This window comes from Paroedura picta, chromosome 8, assembly GCF_049243985.1.
Source record: "Paroedura picta isolate Pp20150507F chromosome 8, Ppicta_v3.0, whole genome shotgun sequence".
Classification (NCBI taxonomy): Eukaryota; Metazoa; Chordata; class Lepidosauria; order Squamata; family Gekkonidae; genus Paroedura; species Paroedura picta.
This window is the reverse complement of record NC_135376.1, coordinates 64,325,001-64,349,610: the sequence shown is the minus strand read 5'-3', so window position 1 is coordinate 64,349,610 and position 24,610 is coordinate 64,325,001. Positions and strand designations below refer to the sequence as shown.

Genomic DNA, 24,610 nt, shown 5'->3' with positions numbered 1-24,610 from the left:
TTCTGTTTCAGGTTACTCAAGTTATCCACTGATTCTATATTATTTTCTGAAGAACTATTGAAAGATGAACAGATTCTTCTGATGAAGTGAAACGTGTATGTGTGTGTATAATAATGGGGAAGGAAATGGCAAACCATAAAGAGTCTCACCAGTCACAGGAGATAAGAAAAGGCCAAGGCCAATGGTGCAAAGATCAGGCTTTATGAGTTACCCATGCTGCTATATTTTGGGAAGGCTCACTGGAAAGATACTGTCACATATGATAACATAGAGCAAACACTGGGCGTAATTTGTGTAAGTAATCCCATAGATGGTTACACGGAATGATGCAATTAAAACCTTGCTTTGCATTGAGTTTGTCCCATGCTGGGTGTAGGAGGCCTACTTAATGAAAACATTAGAAACTGCTGGGAATTCCAGGTCCAAACATTTTGATGGGGATCCTTGTGATCTTTTCTTAGCAACAGCAGCAGTTCATGCACATATACACATATACATTCATCTCTTTATGTTCTCCAATTGATATTTGCATTCTACAAATAGAAAAAGCCAATATAAAGCCCTTTTTCATATTAATACTAAGCATTCCATAGTCTTTTTACATTTTCAAAACACTTCACATCCACTATTTTGTACTAATTTTGTACTCATTCCTCATAACATTGTAAGGTACATGAACATTAATACTCCTATATTTATATATATCCTATATTACTCCAGATATGAGAACTGATAGCTGGGGATAATGGCTTAGATTCATAGCAGAGGAAAGATTCCAAGTGGGATTTCCCAATTCATAGCTCAGTCTCTTACTCACCAGCTACCTTAATTCCTGATCACTTGTATGGAAGCGGATCACCTTATTCTTGACTATAGTCTGCAAAACCAATCTAACTATGCCTGAGAAAGTCCATTAGAAAAGTAAGTCATACTAAAACACTAATATCAAGTCAGTATTTCCTCCCACCATTCAATTTATTTCCAGCTACCTCTCTATCAATCTTTTAACAACAAAGAACCAATATATTAGCCATCTGAATGTTATAGTCTTTTGAAGCTATAGAGAAGTTATTAAAATAGCACCATCAACTATTATGTCCAGACTATGAGGATCATTTATGCAGCGTTTCAGTTTAACATTACCTGTTTAGACACCATATAGTGGTGATGTATGACAAAACTAACAAGATGGCAACCAACTAAATTAAAATGTGGCCTCAAAACACATTTAAGAAGAAGAACCCTTTAGACATTACTCCAGCTTTGAGAAACCACTTATCTGTGAGCACCTCCCACAAGACTAGATTAATGTTTAAATAAGTCAGCCACATGCTCCCACCCGCACAACTGACACCTTTCAGGAATCAGTTTCTGCCAACTTGAGTCACTGAATCATTCCCCAGTCATGTAGGAACTGCTTGTGGATAAGTGACTCTCACATAGCTGGAACAATATCAAAAGGGTGTATTTACCACGTGGTATTCCTATAATACCAGCCAGTGTAGTATAGTGAGTTAAATGCACTCTGTAGATCACAGGCAACCCCATGCACAATTCTCATGAATCAAAAGAGCCAAATTTCAAAATATAGTTGCAATTTCAAAATATAGTTTTATTTTGTAATGATGACATCACTCCAATTTCTCAAGAAAATGCCCCCTTTCCTTAAACATGAGTCTGGTACCATGTACTCAGGAGAGCCACGTGGCATCTCAAAGACCCACATGTGGCTCCTGAGTTAGAGTTTGATTTTTGGATTTGGAACAGTCTCATTCCCATTCTGCTAGGAAGCCTACAGGCTGACCTTGGTCCAGTCTCACTCACTCTCCCAGCCTACCCCAAATAATAATAAGGAAAAAAACCCTATGGACACCAACCTGAGCCCTCTGGAGTAAAGGTGGAATAAAATTGTATTAGAGAGATTTACAAACCTTGTTCCAAAAGTGGATGGTGGAAAGGAGGTATTGTCAATTTCTTTGTCATCCAGGGATTGCAGAAATAGGCCTGAAGCCAGGCAACACACTGTTTCAGTGGCTCTGTCATTTCTTCTGGGGCTTCACATACTGCACAGGAAACCAAGGATTCCACAGTGCTGGAAGAGTGGTAACATTACTTTAATGTTTCATACTCTTAACTACAACATGATTGGGGGGGGGTTATATTTATTTTTTAGAATTCTTCAAAACAATCGAATGGGATATTTATTTTAAGCCTTATGCAGAGTTAATTGGTTGGATAAATGAATATTAGCTTAAAAACATGAACAGCAAGATAACAGGTATATTTCCAGATAGGTGGAAAAATCACGGTAGTTCTTATTTATGCGTTAGAGACATTTCAACCCCATCAGACTTGAAAAACCTATAACATTTTGTTGATGCCTGCAATAATAATAATTTCAAGCATCTTTTGTTCAACTGTAAAGCAAATTTACTCCTCTTTAGCCAAATAAATGCTTCTGAATAGCAACAGTAACAGTGCAATCCTAAACAGAGTTACTCCAGCTTTAACCCATGGGTTTAGACTGGAGTAACACTCTTTAGGATTGCATCATGAAATTGTTTAAGATTCTTACTAGGAACAGCAATTCCTACATAAACTAACCAAGGAATTTCAACATCACATAAGAAAGTACGACTGCTTAAGTGAGACATGCAGAGGTGGTGAGAAAAGGGCAAGCAATAAGCAGGAGATGGACAAAATAAGACATTAGGACTTGTGTTTCCAGCAGAGTAAAAGGAGATTGAAAAGGCCATAGAAGCCTACAGAAATCTTTGCTACCAGTAACTTAGAACAGCTTGATCCTGTGTAGATGGGTCCTAAAATATAGACATATAAATGTTCAAAAATGTTTTTAGCATCACTATTTTATATTAAGGCTGTTGAAATATAGGGCCCATTGAAGAACATTTCTTCTTTATTTATTTCAGGGACTTCTCAAAAGTATCTTGACATTTTTCTGTTTGTGGATTCCCCAATCATTTGTCCTGTATTGCTACAGTCCTCTTTGTGGATATAAAACCAAGAAGGTGCTAGAGTTACAAAGTGACCCATGGCCACGGATAAAATATACTTCTGCTTTTCACCTTATGAATTAGTTGCAGTGCAACAATTCAGAACATCTGCCAATTTTTAAGGGGTTCTGGCATAATTTTATACCCATAAAATATAATTTACACTGATATATCTGCCTACCCCTGATTTATACAAGTCATTTCTGCTGCAGAACACCACTCCAATGTTTTCCTAGGATTACCTACTTATTCATACTTGTTACACAGATAATTTTTATTCTGAAGGAAAAATGTATTATTTCAAATAAATAGGAATTTCGTTAAGATCAAAAACATTTCAAATCCCGACTCCCCCCCAATCGAGTTTACTATTACAATTTGTGCGCTTTTCCTCTTCTTTAATACTAACTTTTGAACTATTCATAATCCTTTTCACTTTCATTAAAATGAGTATGAAAAAACAGTATTCATGATAACAGTGAGGGTGACAGTGGGGGCCTTCTATACTAGAATCCATAAATCCAAATCATTATCGAGCTGCAGCATAAGGTTGTTCAAAAATTCTCAGGACTTTCCCCAGTGGGCAGAACATCCAAATAATGACTTCTTGTCTTGTTGTACTGAAATCTTGGGGGAAAAAATCTTCTTGCCTCTTTACCAGCGAGCATACAGGGCATTAACCAAATAGCAAAAGATAATCTTCTCATGCCAATCATCACCTGAACTGCTGCTACAGCAAAATAAGCAAAGAGCCAACCTTCTGCGCAAACAATTTCAACACAATTTCTATCAGCACAAGCAAGGGAGTTGCTCCTTTTTTGGTTCTAGTGAGCTGATATCACAATATCATTGTTGATGGTAGTAGTAAATGAGTTGCGCCTGCAAAAAATACACGTTCAGACGCAGGGCAAACAAAATATACATGTAAGCAAATCCACTTTGGGGGGCAGGGTGTGTCCATTCAAGCTTGCACATGCAGAAGTCACACCAGCATTTGAAAAGTACCCTTTAATGTCATTATTTCTGCCCAATTTGTAATTGTTTGCAGTTAATACACAAATCTGGTAGATAAAACCACCTCCCCCTTACTTTACAAAGATCACAAAGTATTAAGCTGCAAATGAAGGAAAGGTCTTAAGCTTTACTTGGAACATTTGATAAATGCATCGGTTGTTACATATTCCTTTTTTTTTCACGATGATAGGCACTACAATATAGTGCAATGTGTCTCAAAAAATTTCCAACTTTGGGCACCATTGGAAAACTCTGCCTTCTCACCACCCCAACTAGGGAGGTTTAAATGGGGGGAAAATAGACTTCTTCTGATTTAGATTTCAGGAACAAGTTCCATATCTCTGTTGGAGGACTCCTTTTTTGTGGGGGGAGGGTGCTGGAATTCTCACCAACCAAAAGAGCCACATGATTAGTGTATGCCCTGTGCATCATCCCAAACATGTTCCAACAATAATCATTAAACTATTACTTCTGAGCATCTACGGTTGTCTTTTCCCACCACTGGAAATTTGGTTTATAGGCTCTCATTCAACAGTGATATGTTTTCTAGGCTATTATTCAACAGTGACATATGTTGACCTAGCCTCAAACATACAACCCCTCCATCTGTACAACCATGTTATAATCAACAAGGATGAGTTGTGTTACTTTTTAAAAGTTGAACAGTTTTGCCTTGCGGTCAGTAATGATGACATTATTCTAATTTTCTAAAGAAATTGCCCACTTGTCTGGAAGATAGGTTGGGTGCTATCTTCAGACCCCAGTTTCAGCAACATAGGACAAGTAATCCACTGCATTCTTGTGAAGCTGTATGATGAAACTTGGGTTTGGGTAGACGTCAGAGCTCCAAGTTTAATACACATATAAATACACTATACTGGCTCCAGAAAGCTCTATCATAGAATCATAGAATCATAGAGTTGGAAGGGGCAATACAGGCCATCTAGTCCCCTAACTATACATACTATACCTAAGGTTCCAATCCCACCCCAATACAAGCTCAGGCAAGACTTCTGTATTTAATGGTGAAGCCTGATAAACCCTGAGATGCATGAATAAGTTCGAATGCATCAGAGAGCATATTGGGAAATGAAACACACAGTAGTTCATACAAACACTTTAAATAACCAACTACAAATGTAAAATCAATTGTACAGTTGCAGCACAATGAAGTACTATCTTGATAGCATCTCTCTAGAAAAATCGATCTTCATAATTCATAAATGTAAAAAACTGAAATTGCTAGACCAATAACAAGGAGAAATATTGACACATCACTTAAGTCAGGTAACTTGTATTTCAGCATGAACAGTGCTCACAGACTGCAGAATAGACACAGGTGCTTGGCTGCCATCAAGCTACATCTGGCCACTAGAGCAGTGCTATGTAGATCCATCTTTAAAAGGACAACTCTCACAGCATTCAAAAAATTGAAACTGAAGCTGTAGCACCTTAGCATTCTGCTTCTCTTTATCAAAATACCTTTCCTCTGCATCTGAAATGGAACTCTGTTTGTGTAATCATATTCCAGAAGGGTGAGACCCAGCAAAAAAATGGAGTGTTTAAGTGGATGACCCATCTGAGTGGGGAGAGAGGCACAGATGCCCGAAAACCTGGAACAATGGCATGAATATAGCCTTATTCAGGTAGCCTGAACAACCTTTTAACTGACCCATGTACTTTTACACTGCCCATGGTAAAGCACTTGGTTTTAGTTGTGGGATGAGCCATCTACAATGAGTTTTTCCGCTGGAAATTATCCAGTGGGAGAAGTGGATTCTAGAATTCAGAGACACTAAGATGCTGGTCAGTCTTTCTCTGTCTTTGTAGTTTAAACTGATAGTTGTTAGGACTATTTGCATTGAAGTATGAGCAAATGAAACAGAATTCTACCATACAGCTGAAACTGTGACACCCAGTCTTGAAAAATGGTTCCCTTTCACACTCTCAACATATTTGTTTAAGTTCAGTAATACTTAAAAAAAATCATGACATTTCTGTATTATCTGAAAACCATGTAAAGACTTCCTATCATTATGACATGGATCTAAAAGTATAGATGATTAACATTCCATGTGGAAATAAAAAAGAGGTTACTACCTTTACACCTGAATGTCATTTAAATAGTCTTCCTTTGATAGATGAAGACAAAACTACCCCCAAAATTGCAGATGAATTGTCTGTTCCCTAATGATTTCAAAACAATTACAGGATGCAGAGCAATCTAGTTAAATTTTATTCAAAAGCTTACTACACTTGTGTTTTCTCTTATTTTTCTATCAATGAAACCCAGGAGGCTTAAGCACAATTCATTATGTATGAGACCAACTTACAGTGCTTGACTGTTGATTAATAGGAAAGTTTGCAGTATGTACATTTGCAACATTAGATGCATACAATATGCTAACTTATTCTTCCACTGAAGCTAATTATTTACAAAAATGACTACTTGAAACTACAATTTATTAAATGCATGCATCCAGTCTCAATTTGGCCCCAAAAGACAGTCTAGAATGAAGATCTTTTACTTGATGTGACAACTTGTAGAAACAGTGTTATTAATATTGTAAATGTGGCAAATAAATAGTTCAGATAGCCTTATGTCTGTGTTATTTCACAGTTGATTCAATGAACAAGCCAGCTCCCCCCCCCCACCAAAAAAGTGTAATGCCCATATGAGAGGCATTTTTTTTGCCTGCTTAAATTAACTTTCCATAAAAAAGATGTCTGTATATTGGCAATAAAGTTTTTTAAGCACCTGGGAAAACTGAAATAAAGGGATACCATGCAAAGTCTTTCAATTATAATTTCAACTGAATTACTGTTACAGAAATTTTATACACAATTTATGCTCTGTTTAGTTTGAAAAATTTAGCTTAGCACCGACAGCAATTCTTCATAAAGTTTGGCTGCTTACATTCCACTTACCTTTAATTTCATTCAAGTGATCCAGATTTGCACAGAATTATAGCCATTCTAAATATTTTAATTTATGTAGAATCAAGTGGGCATGGGTGCACAAAACATACAAACATATGGTCATTGCCTTCAGGAAACATCACTGACTTGAAACTGCATTTCTTGGTGTCTATCAAGTCCTCATCAATATGTAAATAAGGGCACATAATATACACTGAAAATTCCAAATAAAAATTCTACCTTTAGGCTAGATAAAATCTTGAATCATGATTTACCAATAATATTGATATGTTAGTGCGTAGCTAGGGATTGTACTCATAGGACATAATGTTTTCTTTCCCAAAATGGGATCCGTTTTCAGCTAAAGTGGTTAGGAAACATGTACATAGATTCACTCCCATAGGAAGCATAACACATCTCTCTCTGAAGCCTTCATATCACCATTTGTGGAAGCCTTATTCCAGAAAGCTTTTGATGGAGGGTAAACAGTTTTCAACAGATGTGGCTGTTTTATTCCTGTTTGTCTGTTGATGTTGCGTACTTTAATTCCTTGTGTGTTTCAAACAATGTTTTAAATTTGTAAACTGTATTTTTGATTTGTGTTTTAATTTTTAAAACTGTGCTATTACAACTTGGTTGCTGCATTGTTTGCAAACTTGTGTCCAAGGAGATAAGGTGAGATATAAACACTTTAAATAAATAATCTTGACTGGAGCTGCCTTTATATACTATGTGGCTGAAGCAAGTCACACACAATTTAAATGTGAGAGAAGAGTGACTTTTATTTTCAGATGCCAAGGCAAAGTGGTGAACATGTATAAGTGGTACACAGAGGGGCAAAAGTGACTCAGCTGCTAAACTGGAAGGTAACTGACACCAACAACTTTGTTCTATTAGGATTTTGGTTAGATCATTTAGGGGGGGGGAAACACTACCTAGAAACACTTAGTAAAATTTTTAAAAAGTTCATACATTAAGGACTACCACCGGCCCCTTGTGCCCATAAAAATGTAAAAACGGACAATTGTATTATCTTGATGTAAATGCAAACAGGTACAATCTTGGCAAGTTTTAGTCTTCATACATTCTTGAACAGTTTGTCCTTACAGAATTGTATAACGCTTTCATAATTGTGCCAAGGTCAGGTTTATCAGAGGCAATTAACTGTGTGAGCAGTTGCTTTAGGGCAACTTTAAAATGACTTTACTCATTTATTATCTCAGGTTCTCCATCTCAGGCCATGCCCTTCAGTGGCATGCAAGTGTTGCCCCGATACCATCTCTGCTTTGGCATCACCAAAATCCAAGGCCTGTTCTGGAAAGAGGTGTTTAGTCAGCATAATGCTTTCATTGGCATTCTCATTCGATACAGTCAAACCCATCAATGGGTTCGTCTATGCTCGGCTGTATAACAATCAAAGCTGAGGCCTTACTTGTACCAAAGAAAATGCTATGGTGTCAGTGTATCCTTTGTGTGATGGTATTGTCCCACCTCTACACAGCAAGACCGGTTACAGACCACCTACCTTGGCAAGCGGCCATCATTGCTTGGGTGAATGGGCAAAGGAGCTGCGAGTTATGTCCACACATCTTTGCAGAGAGTGGGAAGGCTGTAGTGCTTGAACCCAATTGTGGGCCTGCATGGGCAGGCACTGAGCAGCACAGTGAGCATAAAAGGACAGCCAGTGTGGATGCCCAGCCTTCTTTGCCTCTTGCTGCTGTGGACTACTGCTGCTCCCTACCTCCCACCTTATTTTGCATGATTTTGTTTCTTGTTTTCATAACCTTTATGTCTATTCTGTCACAGCTTGTGGTTTTGGTTTGGGGACAGATCTTTCGTGCCAGGCTTCACCTAGAGTCAGGACACTCCTCATGAGGCAGCCCATGTGTGAAAGCAGAGGCATCTTCCCTGTTGGGAGACCAGTGCTGTATGTGGTGAGGTGGCTGAGAGGACTCCAATAGAGGCATCACCTTCTCAGGGGGCTGGCAGGCCTGATGGATAGGGGGAGCTTGAGAGGCATATTGCTTGGATCCCACATGCAGGTCTGCCAGTGGAGTTCTCTCTCCAAAGGACTGTTGTCTGCTGAAGGCATGATGGGGAGGATGTTTGGGGATCCGACCACATCAATATATTTGCCTACACTCATTTGTATAACAATAAAAGCTGTGGCCTTACTTATGCCAGGGAAAATGCTATGGTGTCAGTGTATCCTTTTTGCTCCAGCATTGTCCCACCTCTACCCACCAAATGAAAATACCCTGTAGATAATGTCATCTGCTGCTACATGCAGGATTCTGAAATGGATGGATGCCTTGATAGTTCTACTCACTATGATAGACCTTGTGAAGCAAATATTATTCTACAGAAGCAGGAAATTCAAATAACAGAATGGGCTATGCCTCTTCAGAATGTAAGTCACATTTGCTTATACTGTGTTAAAACTTGCACAGTAGGAATCTAGTTAAGCTAGACTACTTGTACTAGGACTGTTTCATATGTTTATTTACATGACCTTCTTCTTGTGCACAAACATTACAGAACTGTATATCCTACCTCTGGCCTAAATTCCACCTTACATACTTAGGATTCAGCAATCCATTCTGCAGTGTGTGATGACCAGGTCTGAGTCACAAAGCAAAACATTCCTACACCTAAATGGAGGCTGCATTGAAAGCATTAAGAACTAGAGTTCTGAGAAAGATGTCTGTGAAATATGAACATGTCTGTGGTCATTATTTTTTTCTATACCGACTAGTGGAGAGTCAGGGCCTTTTACTAAAGAATGTTAACATTTGTGGTTGATGGTGTTTCATCTCTGGGAGTGAACTGTCAGGTCTTCAGGTAGTTCTCTTGTTCAGAGCTTAGAGGTGACATTCCTGCCCCCAGTGGATGGGAGGGGAAAGATGTATATGATGCATATATATGCACCTGAATAAACTGGAATTTGGGAGAGAGGCGACAGCAGCAGGGGTGACTTATGAAATTTCCACAGTACAGAATCTCTCTGGGGGAGGTGGGAGGTGGAGAAGTAGAGCATTTTACCTCTACTTCAAATCTTCCTGTATATTTGTAAACAGAGGAAATATTACCAATATACTGTAAGACTCATATAAAGTGAGTCAAACCTGGAATTGCTCACAATTAGGGTAAAGAGGGAATATATAACATCATGGTTAGGGGCAAAGATGCATGAATGAACTAATAGAGAAATATATTTATTTCTGCAATTCATTTCTAGAACCTGAGGATGCAAAACATGTACTCTACTCTTCATCCTCCCCTTATTTCCTACAATCAATATATCTAATTCCATATGGGGACATAAAAAATATAATTGACATGGACCTTGGACAGATGGTGTTGAGATTTCTCTATAAATCTGAATAAGTCATAGATTTGCATAAAATCTGATACCTTAAAAATAATAGAAACCATATGAGTGTATGTTCAAATTTACCTCAACCTGAAGAGTGAGGTCGACAGTAAACTAGGAAGTGGAGTAGGACCTGCAAAGGAGACCAGCCACTCCCATCCCAGGGAAAGATCAATAAAGATATAAAGCAGCTGGATCAGGGGGTGGGTGTGAGGAAGCCATATGACTACAGTGGGGGAGAGGCAAGGGAAGGAAGGAAGGGAATAAAAGGAGGCTCCAAAACAGAGGCCAAGGAAGAAGTGAATGAAGAGGTTGCGAAAGTACCTTTCTGAGACCGCAGGCATGTTCCAACAGCTTGGAGCAAAGTAGGTGGTGGTTTCACCTCAGGTGGGTTCAGTGAGTGTGACAACTATATTCCTCAATAAAGATGTAAAATACACATCTATAAAACACTGCATTGGATTGCAGGGGTATTTTTTCCTTCTTATGAAGAAAGCTGATAGAGGCATTACCGTTTTCTCATTTGCAGACATTTCCCTATCCAAGGTGGCAAAAATTAGGACCAACAGACTGCTTCTAGGGATTTCAGAATGCTAGAGAGAAGGTTGTACCTTGTTGCAGCATTTTGAGTATTTTTAGAAGGAATTGGGGAAGAGCTGGTCTTTTAGGAAAAAAGTAATCTACATTTTGTATCTATCATCTATCTATCATCTATCTATCGTTATACAGGATTATAATGAAATAGCAGTGGAAATTATAATGAAATAGCAATACACTACAGCCTTATCTTTGCTAGATGGTTTTAAATTTCAGAGTTCAAATAAAATATTCACAAACAGGGCAAGTCCATAGCCCCTTGAAAGCCCAGTTATTCGTACAATGGCCAACTACTGGAAGTATTGCTTCAATCTTTCTGATTTGAATTTGCTGGTCTCCTTTCCACCATGTATGTAATTGTTTATTAAAAGAGAATAGCCTATACCACATCAGTCTTAATCTTCAATGAATCAGTACTAGTGGGTCCAAAAATAGCATTTTAAGGATGTTTACTATACCAGAATTGTAAAACAGATTTCTTGTTTTCAAAAATTGTATTGGAAACAAAAAATCTTGAAGTCACTCCTGTTTTATGCCCGAACACTACGATGCGAATATTCACTGCCAATTAGGTTATGCAATTCAGAAAACTCAAGCCTATGCTGCCAAGAAACAAACCAGAACCTCTAGAGTGCAGCTGGATCTGCAACCTACCTCCTTATCTTGTTAAGCCTGTAAGACAGCCCTGCGCTGCCATTTTCAATTAGATACAGTATAAGAAAACAGTGCCAATAAGATACTAATTGCAGAAGTGGGAAGCTGTTTCTATTTGAAGATGGAGTATAGCTCAAAAACATAATACAATCTGGTACAACAGATAGTCATGCTGTTGGTATCTGTTTGAACCTTCACTGGAGAAGAAACAGCAATACAGGAAACAACAGTGGTGGTGAGAAACGTAGAGGCATCAATACAGTATTCCACACAAAATATCTGGCACATGCAACTGACACATCAGTGACTATGTTGACCCTAATTCCTTGCCTAATCACCAGTAACAGGCAACTACACTTTGTCATAGCCTCTTCAGCCATGGTATCTACTGTGAAGACATTTTGAAGACATCTCAAGCTACCTTGACAGGTATGTAGAAAAAACTGGTCCTTTTCTTATTTACAAGATACTCTCCTTTGAGTTGTGAATTGTGATAAGCATTGCTTCCAGCTACCTCCATCCAACCCTGGTTGCTTTTACTTTTCTAAAAATGCTTCTTGAAGGCACATGTGTATTGGTAATTCAACCAATAACGCTTCCCCAAACTCCCACAATTTTCATCACAGAAGACAGTATGTACTGGACAACTGTATAACAAGTTTATTTTCCCTACTGTTTTTATAGTCAAAGTATATAAAAATTATGTGGGAGGTCTGTGCATCTAGCCACAGCTTTATTTGAATTTTCTAACGTAACTCCTAGCAATGCAAAAGAAACAAGATTTCAAGTTTGCATATCTTGTCTCTTCAGCCTTCAATCAATCGTGATTGAAACATCAAATAAAATTGTATTCATGGCTCTCCCTTGTAAATTTATTATTAAAGTGCTGCTGTTAATTCATTCAAATCACAGCTGTGCCTTTACCGCTAGGCTGCAGGTTGTCGATGCTGGGGGCCAGGTGACTCGTGTGCACCTTGCATGGCATTCTGCACAGGGGCAGGACCCCTTTAAAGAGGTAGCCTGCTTGTTAACTAGCCTCTTGCTCCATGACTGGTCAATGGGAGGTTAAATCCCACCCAGCCACCTTGTAATAAGTGTTTGTATAAGTCATTGGTTAAACTCTGACCATAGATGTAAGGCACATTTTAGTGTTAGGAATGATGGATATGTTTTTAAACAGTTATCTTATAAGTTGTGCAGATTTAATGGTTTATGTTAGAGTTAATGGATTTCAAAGTTGCTACTATATTTTGTTATTTTTCCTTGTTGCTATAATTTTGTCACAGCTGCCTGTTTTGGCCCAAGGAGATTCCTTTTGAGCAGTCCGTGTCTGCGAAACAGATTGTTCATCGGGGGGGGGGGGGTGTCCATAAGAAACTGCATAGATACTGAGCCCCAGCAGGGGAGGAAAACTCACATCACTTGGGGGAACCAAACAGAGGCTTACACCCATTGGGTCTCCCAATATAAGGTTGCCTTCCCCCTATTCTGGTACCAGTGGCCATGGTGTTCTGAGTGCTCAGCATCTCCGATTGCGCCACTGGGGTCTGACCTTCCTCATGGTCTGCTGATCATGAGGCGTCATGGGTTTTTCCCCAGTCTGCGCCAATGCTCCAACTGGGGTGTTTAATAAAACTGCGGCCAATTCCATGCCAAACAAGACTTCATATCTGTGTCCTCCTTGCTGGCCTGTGACTGCCCTCCTGTTAGGCAATTGCCAAACTGTAATGAGTTTGCAGAAATAAACCCTTTAGCTTTAACTGGCTGAGTATGATGACTGGAATGTTCAGGTCCTCAGAGAACTAAGTTTGTACTCTGACTTCTGTGAAGGAAGGAAATGTTATCTATTTGAGTGGTTATTAAAACTAAGAACCAAAATTCACCATTGCCTGGAATGTTTCATCTGTCCTTGCCCCATAGTTCCTTTAGTGTTAACTTTTTTTTTGTCCCTCTCCCCTCACCCCGTGCTCTTTTGAGACCACTTTTACCCTGATAGTTTTCTGGAAGCAGATTTTTATTCTGCTGTTTCCTAGTGCTTTTTCCCCCCAAATGCTTTATTTCTGGGAACCTCCCCATTCCTATAGCAAAGTACTGCTATCCTAGTTCTGGACCGTGGTATATGCAGGCAGTAGTTCCTATATATACGTACGTACATGTGTGTGTGTGTGCTCTTAGCATGCAAGTGGAAGGTCCCAAGTGCTGGAGTTCATACAAATATGTCATTTAAATAACTGTACAAACTGTATAAGACACTGGGAGTCATGTGGCTGGTACTCTGATGATTTTCTTTTATGACTAGAAGCAGCTCAGGCAGAAGATTTGGATTAGGACCACAGTACAGAAGAAGTGGATCAATCTTTATCCCCCCCCTTCCCTAAATCTAAATGGTAAACAACCAGAGCACTTTGTCCAATGGAGAAAATAAGCAACACTGCTCAACTGAGAAAGTAACACTGCTATCATAAAGTCGTGGTTATGCGCTGTTAGCAGAAAAGTAGTAGGCAGGCAAAGGAGACAAATCCTGACAGCAGAAACCTGCCAGTTCTAATTTTTGCTCGCACCACAACATTGTGACCTGGCAACTCTAGCTGGGGCAATGAGATTCAAGAAGGGGGAGATCCAACTGTCATATACTGATTTGAACTATACTGATGTGGTAGTTGATTTAGGAAACTTTTTTAAAATTCCAACTTAAAAAAAAGAACTTCCTGATTTTTATTTCCATTTTACACACACCGGCATAAAGGCACGCATACATGAAATTACCCCTCCCCCCACTGGAGACTTGGTACAGTAGTTTAGATATTATTGGACAAATTGTATGTGGACCGAACTAATGTGATGGGGGAGGGGGACATGTACCTTTCAGCAAATACAAACAGAATGGTCCATACCAAAACACTGGTAATGAAGCAGTTGGGCCACAGTAGTGATGGGGATAGCTCCTGCTACTATACCAAAGTGCTTTACTGATCATATACAGTGGCAACTACTATTAGGAAAGAAAAGAAAGCACTATGAAATGTAAACACCTAGCAACTGTTTTCAGCACAAAGTTGACCCCCGATGTGCATTTTGCAGACTGCTATCTATAGATTTATAAATAAATGATTAGATGTAAAATCTCTAGAGGTTTTTCCTTTTCCACAGCAATTACAAGAGCAGATTATTACCATTCAAACAGGGTTCCAGTTAAAGTTCATTGAGTGGCAGGAATCATTCATTGCTGTCCCCACATCTTAAGTCACTGTGACAGAAAATCCGATGTTAGCGTGTACTGTGAAAATTTTAACAAGCCAAGTCAATATGCACTGAATGAACACATTCTTGAGTTAAAATATATTACTGTCAATAATGGATTGAATTTAAAAAGTATGCCGTTTCAAGTCTGATCAATGTCAGTGAGAAATTTCTTGTAGTTTATATTCAGTATTAAGAAGTTGTCACCCATATGGATATAGTATCATTTGGAGGGCTTTCTCTCCTTCGTTTTAAAGCTACTCTTTTAGCACTAATAAGGACAATGAGGTTAATAACAAAATAAATCATATTAATGATTTTCAAGTCTCACGTTTATTTTTCAGATGAAGAGTTCAGTTTTTCCATTATTGCTGTATGTATTTCCCCTCTTGATTTCCCCTCACTGTGCATATGTTTAAATATCTTAGAAAATCAGTTAGCACACACGTGTACAAAAATACGTAACTAATTCTTAAAAACCTGTCAAAGAATACCACTGCACAGAAGGGAAAGATCAAACTCTTAAGCTGCATTCTTTACAAAACGCCACATGCCAATGAAGAAAACAGTTACTAAAATGTACATTTTAATACACTCATGGTAGGAAACATTTCACCCTTTATGTATTTTGACTGCAAGCTATTAAGGACATATAATGTAGTCATCAGATTTAAATTTTTAACACTAATGTGCCTTGGAAGATATTTGTCAATTAAGTTCTACAAAAGCAGCATGCACATTTGGGTACCAAGCATCCTGGTTTTCAAAGTCTCGGATCTTATATAACACCAGGTGAGATATACCCAATCACAAGGTTTCTTAGCTAGCAATTCCCACAAAGGCACACAAAACTTTCCAATTACACAGGTGATTACTTTCTGATGATGTCACAACCATGCATTAACTTCCCCCAATACATAGTTGAAACAACACAAAAATCTACCATGGTAATGATGTTTCACAGCCATTAGGTTTTAATTGATTTTAGAAAAGGGGAAAAAGGCACAGTTATGCTGAAAAGCTGAAAAGACAGCTCTGGTTTGTTCTCTTCCACTTTCTTTTTTCCCCTTAGCACTTCTCTCTTACAAGTTCTAAAGAAGAAGATAACTGGACAAGCACTGAAGCATAAGTTAGATAGGGAAGGTACAGGCTACATGGTATCTAACATTTACAGTCCTGTGTTAATATCTGCGTTGCAGTTTGTTATGGTATTGCTATAGTGCCAAGGGCACCGTGTTTAAAAGTAATTTGTTACCTGAAAGATTAAGGGTTTGTTTGCACTGCTGCCTTGCCATGAATTGATCTCGATCTAAATGCAAATTTGACAAACATCTTACCTGCACAAGATACAGCTGAGAAATTTGCAAAGCCTAGAAGCTCTAACATACCCAAATACCTAACCCAAAGCCCCAGGAAACTTCTTTCTCATAATAATATGGCCTGACTGCACATGGAAAAAATTTCTTAAAATTCTACAGTGGTGATCTTGAATTTGGGATGCATTTGTGATAAGGAATAACATGTAGGGCTGCAACATAACAGAGGCCAACAGAAATAGATGCTGGTCACATTTGTACACAGCAAAATCCAACTACTGAAATCATGACTTTTATTAAAGCCCATTCAAGATAGCAGAACACAGTGGGCAGGCTTTCAGCTTCTCCAGAACTCTTAATCTGTCTGGCTGTTCAGGGGAAGGGAGGCAGGATTTTTCAGGTCACCATTGGCACCATCCTGTATAAAACACTTCAATGAGTACAGAGTGGGACTAGCATTAGGCTGTACTCTTAGAATGCTGGGAACAAGCAAAACAAGGGATATTTAGAGCCAAACTAGATTATACCAAGTCTACGAGTGTGCCACAGGGATTTGGTGCCATTTTAGATCCTGTTAATTTATTTTGTTTAAAATGTTACAAGGACCTGATCCTATTGGAGACTATGGTGCCATGAGGGGTTCCTGACTACCTACCTATGCTGTTTTCAAGAGCAAAAATGGTCTTTGATGGACTCAGGGCTACAATATAGTTACTTTGGATTGAAGCATGCCTTCTCATTTGGCTACCTTGCAGCTCTCGTGGACAATGAAGATCTCCTACATACCAAGTCTCTAAGGGTTATATACAGCAATACATTAGGGGTGATGCTTGTGGTTCTTTCTTGCGTCTCTCCCCACTCCCACCCCCAATCCTGCAACAGTTTGTTCTAAGTCGATGAAAGTTTAGTCCAGGAGACTATGGCAGTGGAGTAAACTCACCCTCACCTGTGATTTCTGTCGGGGAAACTGTACTTACAGAGATTATAAAAGTTTTGTCCCCCTGACCATCTCAACCCATGTGGACTTGCAATTCCAGGAACCATGGTAAAAATTAACTATTGGATCAAGGAGAATACATCAGAAGAAGAAAGTCTGAATCTGATGCATTATTTCTGTAGTAAACACAAAAAAGTCAGTTTTTTAAAAAAAATCTATCATTACCGCTATAATAATATTTTCAACTTCACTTCACTGTCAACAGCACCCATTAATAAATATTGGTGCCCATGGGACACCCAAAGAGGCCTAGGCAGAAGACCATAGCAGCTTCTTGCATATTGAGCAAAATCCTTCCCCGTGACATGTAGAAAAATCTTGCAGTTAAAAAAACAAACGAACTGACTAAGGCTATCTCAAACCAGAAGAGATAAATAGAAGGCAACTATGAGGGCAATTCCGCACAACACGCCATTTCGCTAAGTCTGAGCGCTATTGAAAAGCGCTGGAAGCAAAAGCAGCAGGTCTCGGTAACGCACACAGCCAGTTCAATAAAAAAAAAAGGCTCTCCCACTAGCGCTGCTATCATAACGCACAAGTTTCCGGTCTCGCCGAAATCGCAACAAAGAAGGCGATATTTTTCAGTGCTTCCTCCCTCCCTTGGCCATCAATCAAAGAGAGCAGCCAATTAACTGTTGTGTTCCTGTTTCCCTTTAAAAACGTTTTTTAAAAACACAAAAAGACCAGTAGCAATGCATATTCGTTCATTTGATGTATCAGAAAGACTTTTTTTTGCTGGCTTAGGAGCTGGCGCTTATTCGTTTACATGTTCTGACATTTAAAAGAAAATCCCCCCACAGTGCTATTTCTGGCCAAAATTAGTGCAGTGCCGAACAGGGGGCTGTATTGTGCTCGGAAACTTTACGGACAATTGCTTGTGGAGGGATTTCAGCCATAGAAGCATCGCTGATTCGTTGCTTTGGCTGGTTTAAGGGGAAAAAATGGCGATCAGGACGCCGGAAGCTTGGGTGCGAGAGATTAGGGAGGGACATGCTTGTTACTGCTGTTCTGAGAACGCACATGTCTTTTTTGGATGTGTTGCAGGTTGTTCTCAAGAGTCAAGCAGTTTTTTTTAGGAGGAATCCACTTTTATGGATTCCCCGAAAATCGCTACAATGCAGTGATTTTTGCAGGAGTGTTGCAGATTGTGTAAGATGTCATGAATAACGCAAAATAAATAGCGTTACACAATGGTAACACTTCAGCAACAGTAGCCCTGTGCGGAATGGCCCTGAGTCTACCACTGCTGGAACTGGGATGAATATAACCACTCTGTTCAGAGCACTTCAGCCTGGGGATTGGGGACTGTTGGCAATCTTTAACCATTGATGGCTTCAGGAACTTCACAAGGGAGAGTAGCTATCGACCTCAAGTGTCATATCTAGGTTTGCCATTAACCTGACAAAGGCTAGACTTGCCATTGTTGCTGCTGCGTACATTGCATAATCTTAAAAGCCTTCCAGTTGTTTCCAACAGCTACAATATGAAAGGCAGCTAGAATATAATTATAACCCAGATTTTCCATTTTCTGCTTTTGCAACTGAAATTATTAACACACACACATGACTCCAAACATGATTTTTGTGGTTTAATAGCCTTCCAAATTACCTTAGATGGCAGCTCTATGCTATATATGCTGAACCGGACTTTTAAGAGTTGTTATATACTCATTCATTGTTAAATAAATAATGCTGTGGAACTGTGGAACTAATCTTCAGTATGTGTTACTTTTAGTTCTGTTACCATGAACGAGTGTGATCGTTTGTGATCTCTAGGGACGTTAGCCAAGAATCTAACTCCATAATGCTGCCAATATATGGCAAGACCTGTTCTATCTCCTAGCAAATACATTTGGAAAATAAACCAGGCACCGGCGAGAGCAATGCCTGAGTATTTTCTAAAACAAGAATAATGTCAAAGAAGAGATTCCCCCCTTATGGTAACCATAACCACAATATATAAAAAATACATGCATTTAAAAGCATTAATGAAGCCCATACCGCAGAATGAGCTAGTATTTAAAACCAAAGAACATGAGCTACACATGGTAAATATCTGGTAAACCTTAAAAACCACATTGTTAAAATTATCTACAGATGATGTTTCCCACAAAAGGCATGATAACTGAAAATGTTGTACTGCGCAAGTCAGACTAAATGCATATTTTGTAATGTTTGCAGGAAGTAATGGGAATAAAATGGGTTACTTGGGCTAATGATAAATGAAATGAATTAATTTAATTCTTATCTTTTGTTTGCTAGTTCAGGCAATTTCAGACAGACAGACAGAGAAAAGAAATTCTAGTCTGGCAATGAAATTGCATTAGATCCTGGTTTTAGGACAGCAGACCTAACTCAGCACAGCCTGTCACTTGTGGGGATGCCTCTCTGCTTGGGTGGAGACAGAAAGGGCTAGTAACAGGTCTATTTTCATTACTCTTCTTTATAACTTGGACTGCATCTGCCATTAATCACTAATCCTGACATTTTTATTCCTTCTACTATGTTTTTCAAACTGGAGTTGAGCCCAAAGGAGCAATAACCTGAGTCTTATAAACTCAGTTATTCTAGCAAGGTTCTTGAATCTGCTAAACATCTTCATTATACTCATATTTGTTGATCATTTTAATGATGCTGTTTACTGTTGTTGTGAGGTGCAAAGTCATGTCTCACCCATCGCGACCCCATGGACAACGATCCTCCAGGCCTTCCTGTCCTCTACCATTCCCCGGAGTCCACTTAAGTTTGCACCTACTGCTTCAGTGACTCCATCCAGCCACCTCATTCACTGTTGTCTCCTTCTTCTTTTGTCCTCAATTGTTCCCAGCATTAGGCTCTTCTCCAGGGAGTCCTTCCTTCTCATGAGGTTACTGCTAATTTTCTCTCTCATATATGTAATCTAGTTATTTCCATTTCATTGTCTGAAGAAGCGTGTATGCACAGAAAAGCTCACACCTTGAATAAAACTTGGTGGGTCTTAAAGGTGACACTGGACTCAAACTTTATTCAACTAGGGAGGAGAGACTGCAGCACCCTGGAACCACCGAGCAGGAAGTTCATGGTAAGCAAATACATTTTTCCATTCTTCGGTGCTTCCTGGGATGTTGCAGTTTAGACTGCTGGGACATAACACAGCTGTGCAACTTTGGGTGGGACTATTCCACTACTGGCTGGCTGTTATCTGCGGGAAGACCAAGGAAGCCAACTTGGCTCTACTACCATGATGAGTAAAAGTGTGGACCAATTTCCAAATTGCTGCCTTGTAAATCACCTACATAGAAGGGGTCAAGCAGTAAACTGCAACAATAGCTGTCTCCCCTGAAATACTGAGCTGTCAATTGCCCTAATCTGAGTCTTGTAAACCAAGAGTGCAACTTTTAACCTACTGACACAAGGTAGACACAGGTACTTTGGTTGCTCCAGACATTCTATGATAGGAAACAAATATTGTTTCTGATTTACAGAACATCTCAGTCCAAGATAAATAAAAGCTAAGGGCCTTCTTGACATCTAGACAGTGTCACTCTCTCCTGTCTGTAAAACTTGTTTGTGACAAAGTAGTGTGGTACTGTTCCTGCTGCTCAGTGTAAGGTAGAGTTTACTTTAGGAATGAAAGTAGGGTCTGTACACAAAACTACTCTATCTTCATGGAATATACTCTTTTCCCTGTTGACTAACAAATAATTCAGCTCACTGAGGTAATGGTTACTAAGAATGCAGTCTTAAAGGTTAGCACTTTGAGAAGGCAGGTGGCCAAGGTTCAAAAGGCTGCTTAAAGGCTCAATCACCTTCAGATTCCAACTGGGGAAACTGTGTACAGTGGGAGGAGTGGCAGGTAATGCAAGATACCCCTCCACAACCCTTGTATATATTGGGCTAAAGGCAAAAAAGGTATCCTTTGCCTTGGAAGCACAGAAGCATTTATCAGTATCCCTGATTCTCCATATTTCCCAATTGAGGGCAGAATGCTGTTCAAGCAAATTACAAAGTTGATCTGACTTGAATGGTAACAAGCAAAAAAAATTTTACTTGCAAAACCAGAGACACATCCTACCTGATGTATTCATGGATGCGCATTTAACATTGTGAACAGATTAGCTTCAAAAGGTTAACTTATTACAACTCAAAGCCCAGATATGAGAGAAAAAGAGCAGTCCCATAGAAGATGAAAGAGAAGACAAGCAAGGGACAAAGAGGCTCAACATCTAACTCGTTAGAGGGCGGGGCCCTCTTAACCCTTTGCCTCCCAGATCATCTTCTGTGCAGTTACAATGCCCAACCATATGAGGATATTGTGAAAAGGCATGCCTCCTGTGAACTGATATTGCCATCACTTTTTTTTTTTAAAGAGTTAGATCTCAGGCTTTTATCAAGGCCACTCCTTAACTTGCACATTGTGATTTGCCACTCACGCTGGGAAAAAAGCTGATAATTTCAGTCCAGTTAGCTCTGCAACTGTTGTTGTTGCTGTTGCCCAGCAGCACTTCTGACCACTGTTGAGAGCAGGGTTTAGCAATGGCTGAAGAGGCTGGCATCTGGGTCTTGAACCACCTTAGTGTGGTCCTTACTTGTATTTCTGATGCCAGAACACCATAGATGGTCCCTTGGATTCACCTGGGCTGTCACTACCACTACACCCATTCCTGAGGAGTGACTTACTTCACCTCTTTCTCTGCCATTTCACCCTGGTAGGGAGCTAAGCTCCGCACAACAATCAGGTTCTGAGTAGGAAAGAAAACTGGTCAGGGCCAAATGGGGTAGCAGAAAAGAAGCTTTCTTATGAGAATAGCTCACAACCCTGCCTGCCTCCAGGATGAGTAACTTCACCTAGCAGTCTAAACTGCAGCACCCCAGGAACCACCAGAGAATGCCAATGTAGGAAGCAGAGCAAACTCCCTCCCTCCTCAAGAAGGAGTGTAATGAGTGTACCTGTGAGGGCACTGGGGGGTATCCCAACCAAGGCTCCATAAAATCCTCAGTCAGCCCTGGAAACAGGCAAGAAAGTCTGCAGACCTGTTTTCCAAGTATCACCCCAAATTCAGTGCTTTTCATCATCTAGATTGATGCTAAAATGACCACCTTGACAGTTATACGTGTTTTTGTAAGGTCTGGATTAAAGGTAAAGGTATCCCCTGTGCAAGCACCGGGTCATGTCTGACCCTTGGGGTGACACCCTCTAGCGTTTTCATGGCAGACTCAATACGGGGTGGTTTGCCAGTGCCTTCCCTAGTCATTACCGTTTACCCCCCAGCAAGCTGGGTACTCATTTTACCGACCTCGGAAGGATGGAAGGCTGAATCAACTTTGGGCTGGCTGCTGGGATCGAACTCCCAGCCTCATGGGCAGAGCTTTCAGACTGCACGTCTACTGCCTTACCACTCTGCACCACAAGAGGCTCTTAAGGTCCGGGTTAGGCTATTGCCAAAATACAGCTGCTAGTTTACTGAGAGGTAGGTCTGCTCCACTATGCATATTTCACCTATAATCTGTTTGCTTTGGGATAGTCCAATCTATGATTCCAACCTATGATAGTCAGCAGTCTGGGTTTAGGCTACATGAAAGAATGTCTTCTTCCATAAGAACCTGGCAGTTCACTCAGATCACAAGTGGAGGCCTTGCTTCAGTTGCTGTCTATTTCAGAAGTTAGATGAATGACCAGTGGGGATGGAGCTCATTCCATGGTAGTGTTCCTTCTTTGGAAAACCCCCTCCAGATATCTTTTCAGCAGTTACACTTCAATAGTACAGACTTCAGCAAAGGAGTAGCACCATTTTGAGTCACACGGTCTGACCTTAAGGTCTCCTTTTGTTTTCTGATCCAGGAAATAGAGAGAATCCTTACAGCTGCTTCCTTTTCTCCTCTTAATATTTGTAAGGCTAGTTTTTGTTTTTTTTTTACATGGGGAAATCCTGCTCCTGCTTTCTGTTTTCCATTTATATTGGACAACTGTCTCCTAAATACAGCAAAACTAAATGAGGATCTTTCTGCACCCCAGTTGAGACTGTAATGTGAAAATTCCTAGACCTTCTTAGCTTTGCATAAGGGACACTGCCAGCAACCCTTCAGGCCCATTCCATCTCTCTGGAGTCAGCTTTGATACCTTACCCCCCCTTCCAAAGAGAGTCTCAAGCACCCTGGGGACTATAAGCAAAACAAGCAGCTTACCTGGCTGTCAAACACACTTTTCGATCCACTGTACTGGAACTCTCATTGTCTCCCCTTCTGTACCACTGGGGCCAAGGCAAGCAGCCTAAGTCCAGCTGCCCTCTGTCCCCTCTGCCATTGCAGTCTGAAAACATTATATAGGGAAGGTCCATGGCTGCTAGTACTTAGAAATAGTAAGCTTAGACTCTTTTCTTATCCTTACTTGGTGTGAAGCATTCCTTCCACGGTAGCACAATACTCATGCCATAATGGATTTTCTCACTGTTTGTGTGCTCATGCGCATACATAGTTGCCTCGAACAACTGAGGCAAGCTTTTTACTTCTGTAACTATATGTAGTAATTATTACCCATCACAATTAAGGAAGCTGATTTTTGCTCAGAATAAGCTGGTAATATGTGTTTATGTGTTCCTTGTGCTGTACAACAGGATCTGAAACTTGATTGCATGGAAATATAGTGTTGAGCTTCTAAAATAATCTATGCAACATTAGGGCTTAGAGTTTTTTTATTTTAAAAGTCATAACTAATCTTGTAATTGTAATGCAATCACTTCAGGATTTCAGTTCTGTGTTCTGTTACAGAATTAACTTGTTAAATTTAGTTATGAGGCAAAGAAATCATTCTCCTATGTGTGAAAACCCCTGCTTTAAATAGCTGGAAGTCAAATAGAATTGACAATAAAATTCCGCACATACAGTAGCTACAAACCTTTATCCATATGCATATTTTATTTTCAAATGTATGTAATAACCACAATTGTGTGTACCTCATGCCAGCACATAGAAGGACAATAATGTGCCCATTTGGATTTTAAAAAGTGATCTAGATATTGAAAATTCATAATGTTTAGTATGAACCAACCCTCAGTCTTTACAGTTCTATTGTAAATTATAATTACTATGTCAGCCAATGTAGGGAAAAATCCACTAAAACATAAGGTGAAAAATTTTGACACAGGTATTAAAATCAAACATTTTAAAAGGGTGGGGGATGAGGCCATTAAACATGATGCTTTATCTCAGGGGTAGCCAACCTTTTAGGATCTGGGGACTATCTGACATAGTTTCAAGGGCTGCAAGCACATGCTGTCCTGAATCAAGCCCCAGGGGACCTTGTGGCCAAGTAAACTTTGCAAACAAGCTATCCAGGCAGTGCAAAGAAAATACGATGGGCATGCAGAAGCAAAATTGGTTAAAACCTGTCGAGAAACATTTCAAAAAAGGCTTTAAAAAGGGCAGATAAGCATAACAAAGAAAAAGGTATAAGAACAGGAGGGAAAAAAAAACAAACTATTCAAGTGAATTAAATTCAGAACAGCCAA

General features: G+C 39.6%; 1 protein-coding gene across 3 annotated transcripts in view; it reads right to left on the bottom strand.

Annotated features, from left to right (window-relative positions):
• The window catches only part of MGMT (O-6-methylguanine-DNA methyltransferase), a 224,784-nt gene that overhangs the window by 61,925 nt on the left and 138,249 nt on the right, over positions 1 to 24,610 (bottom strand). For all 3 annotated transcript variants that reach the window (XM_077350119.1, XM_077350122.1, XM_077350121.1), the window contains one exon: positions 1,932 to 2,092. In XM_077350119.1, the coding sequence (XP_077206234.1) occupies positions 1,932 to 2,092 (161 nt within the window). The remainder of the gene's footprint in view (positions 1 to 1,931; positions 2,093 to 24,610) is intronic.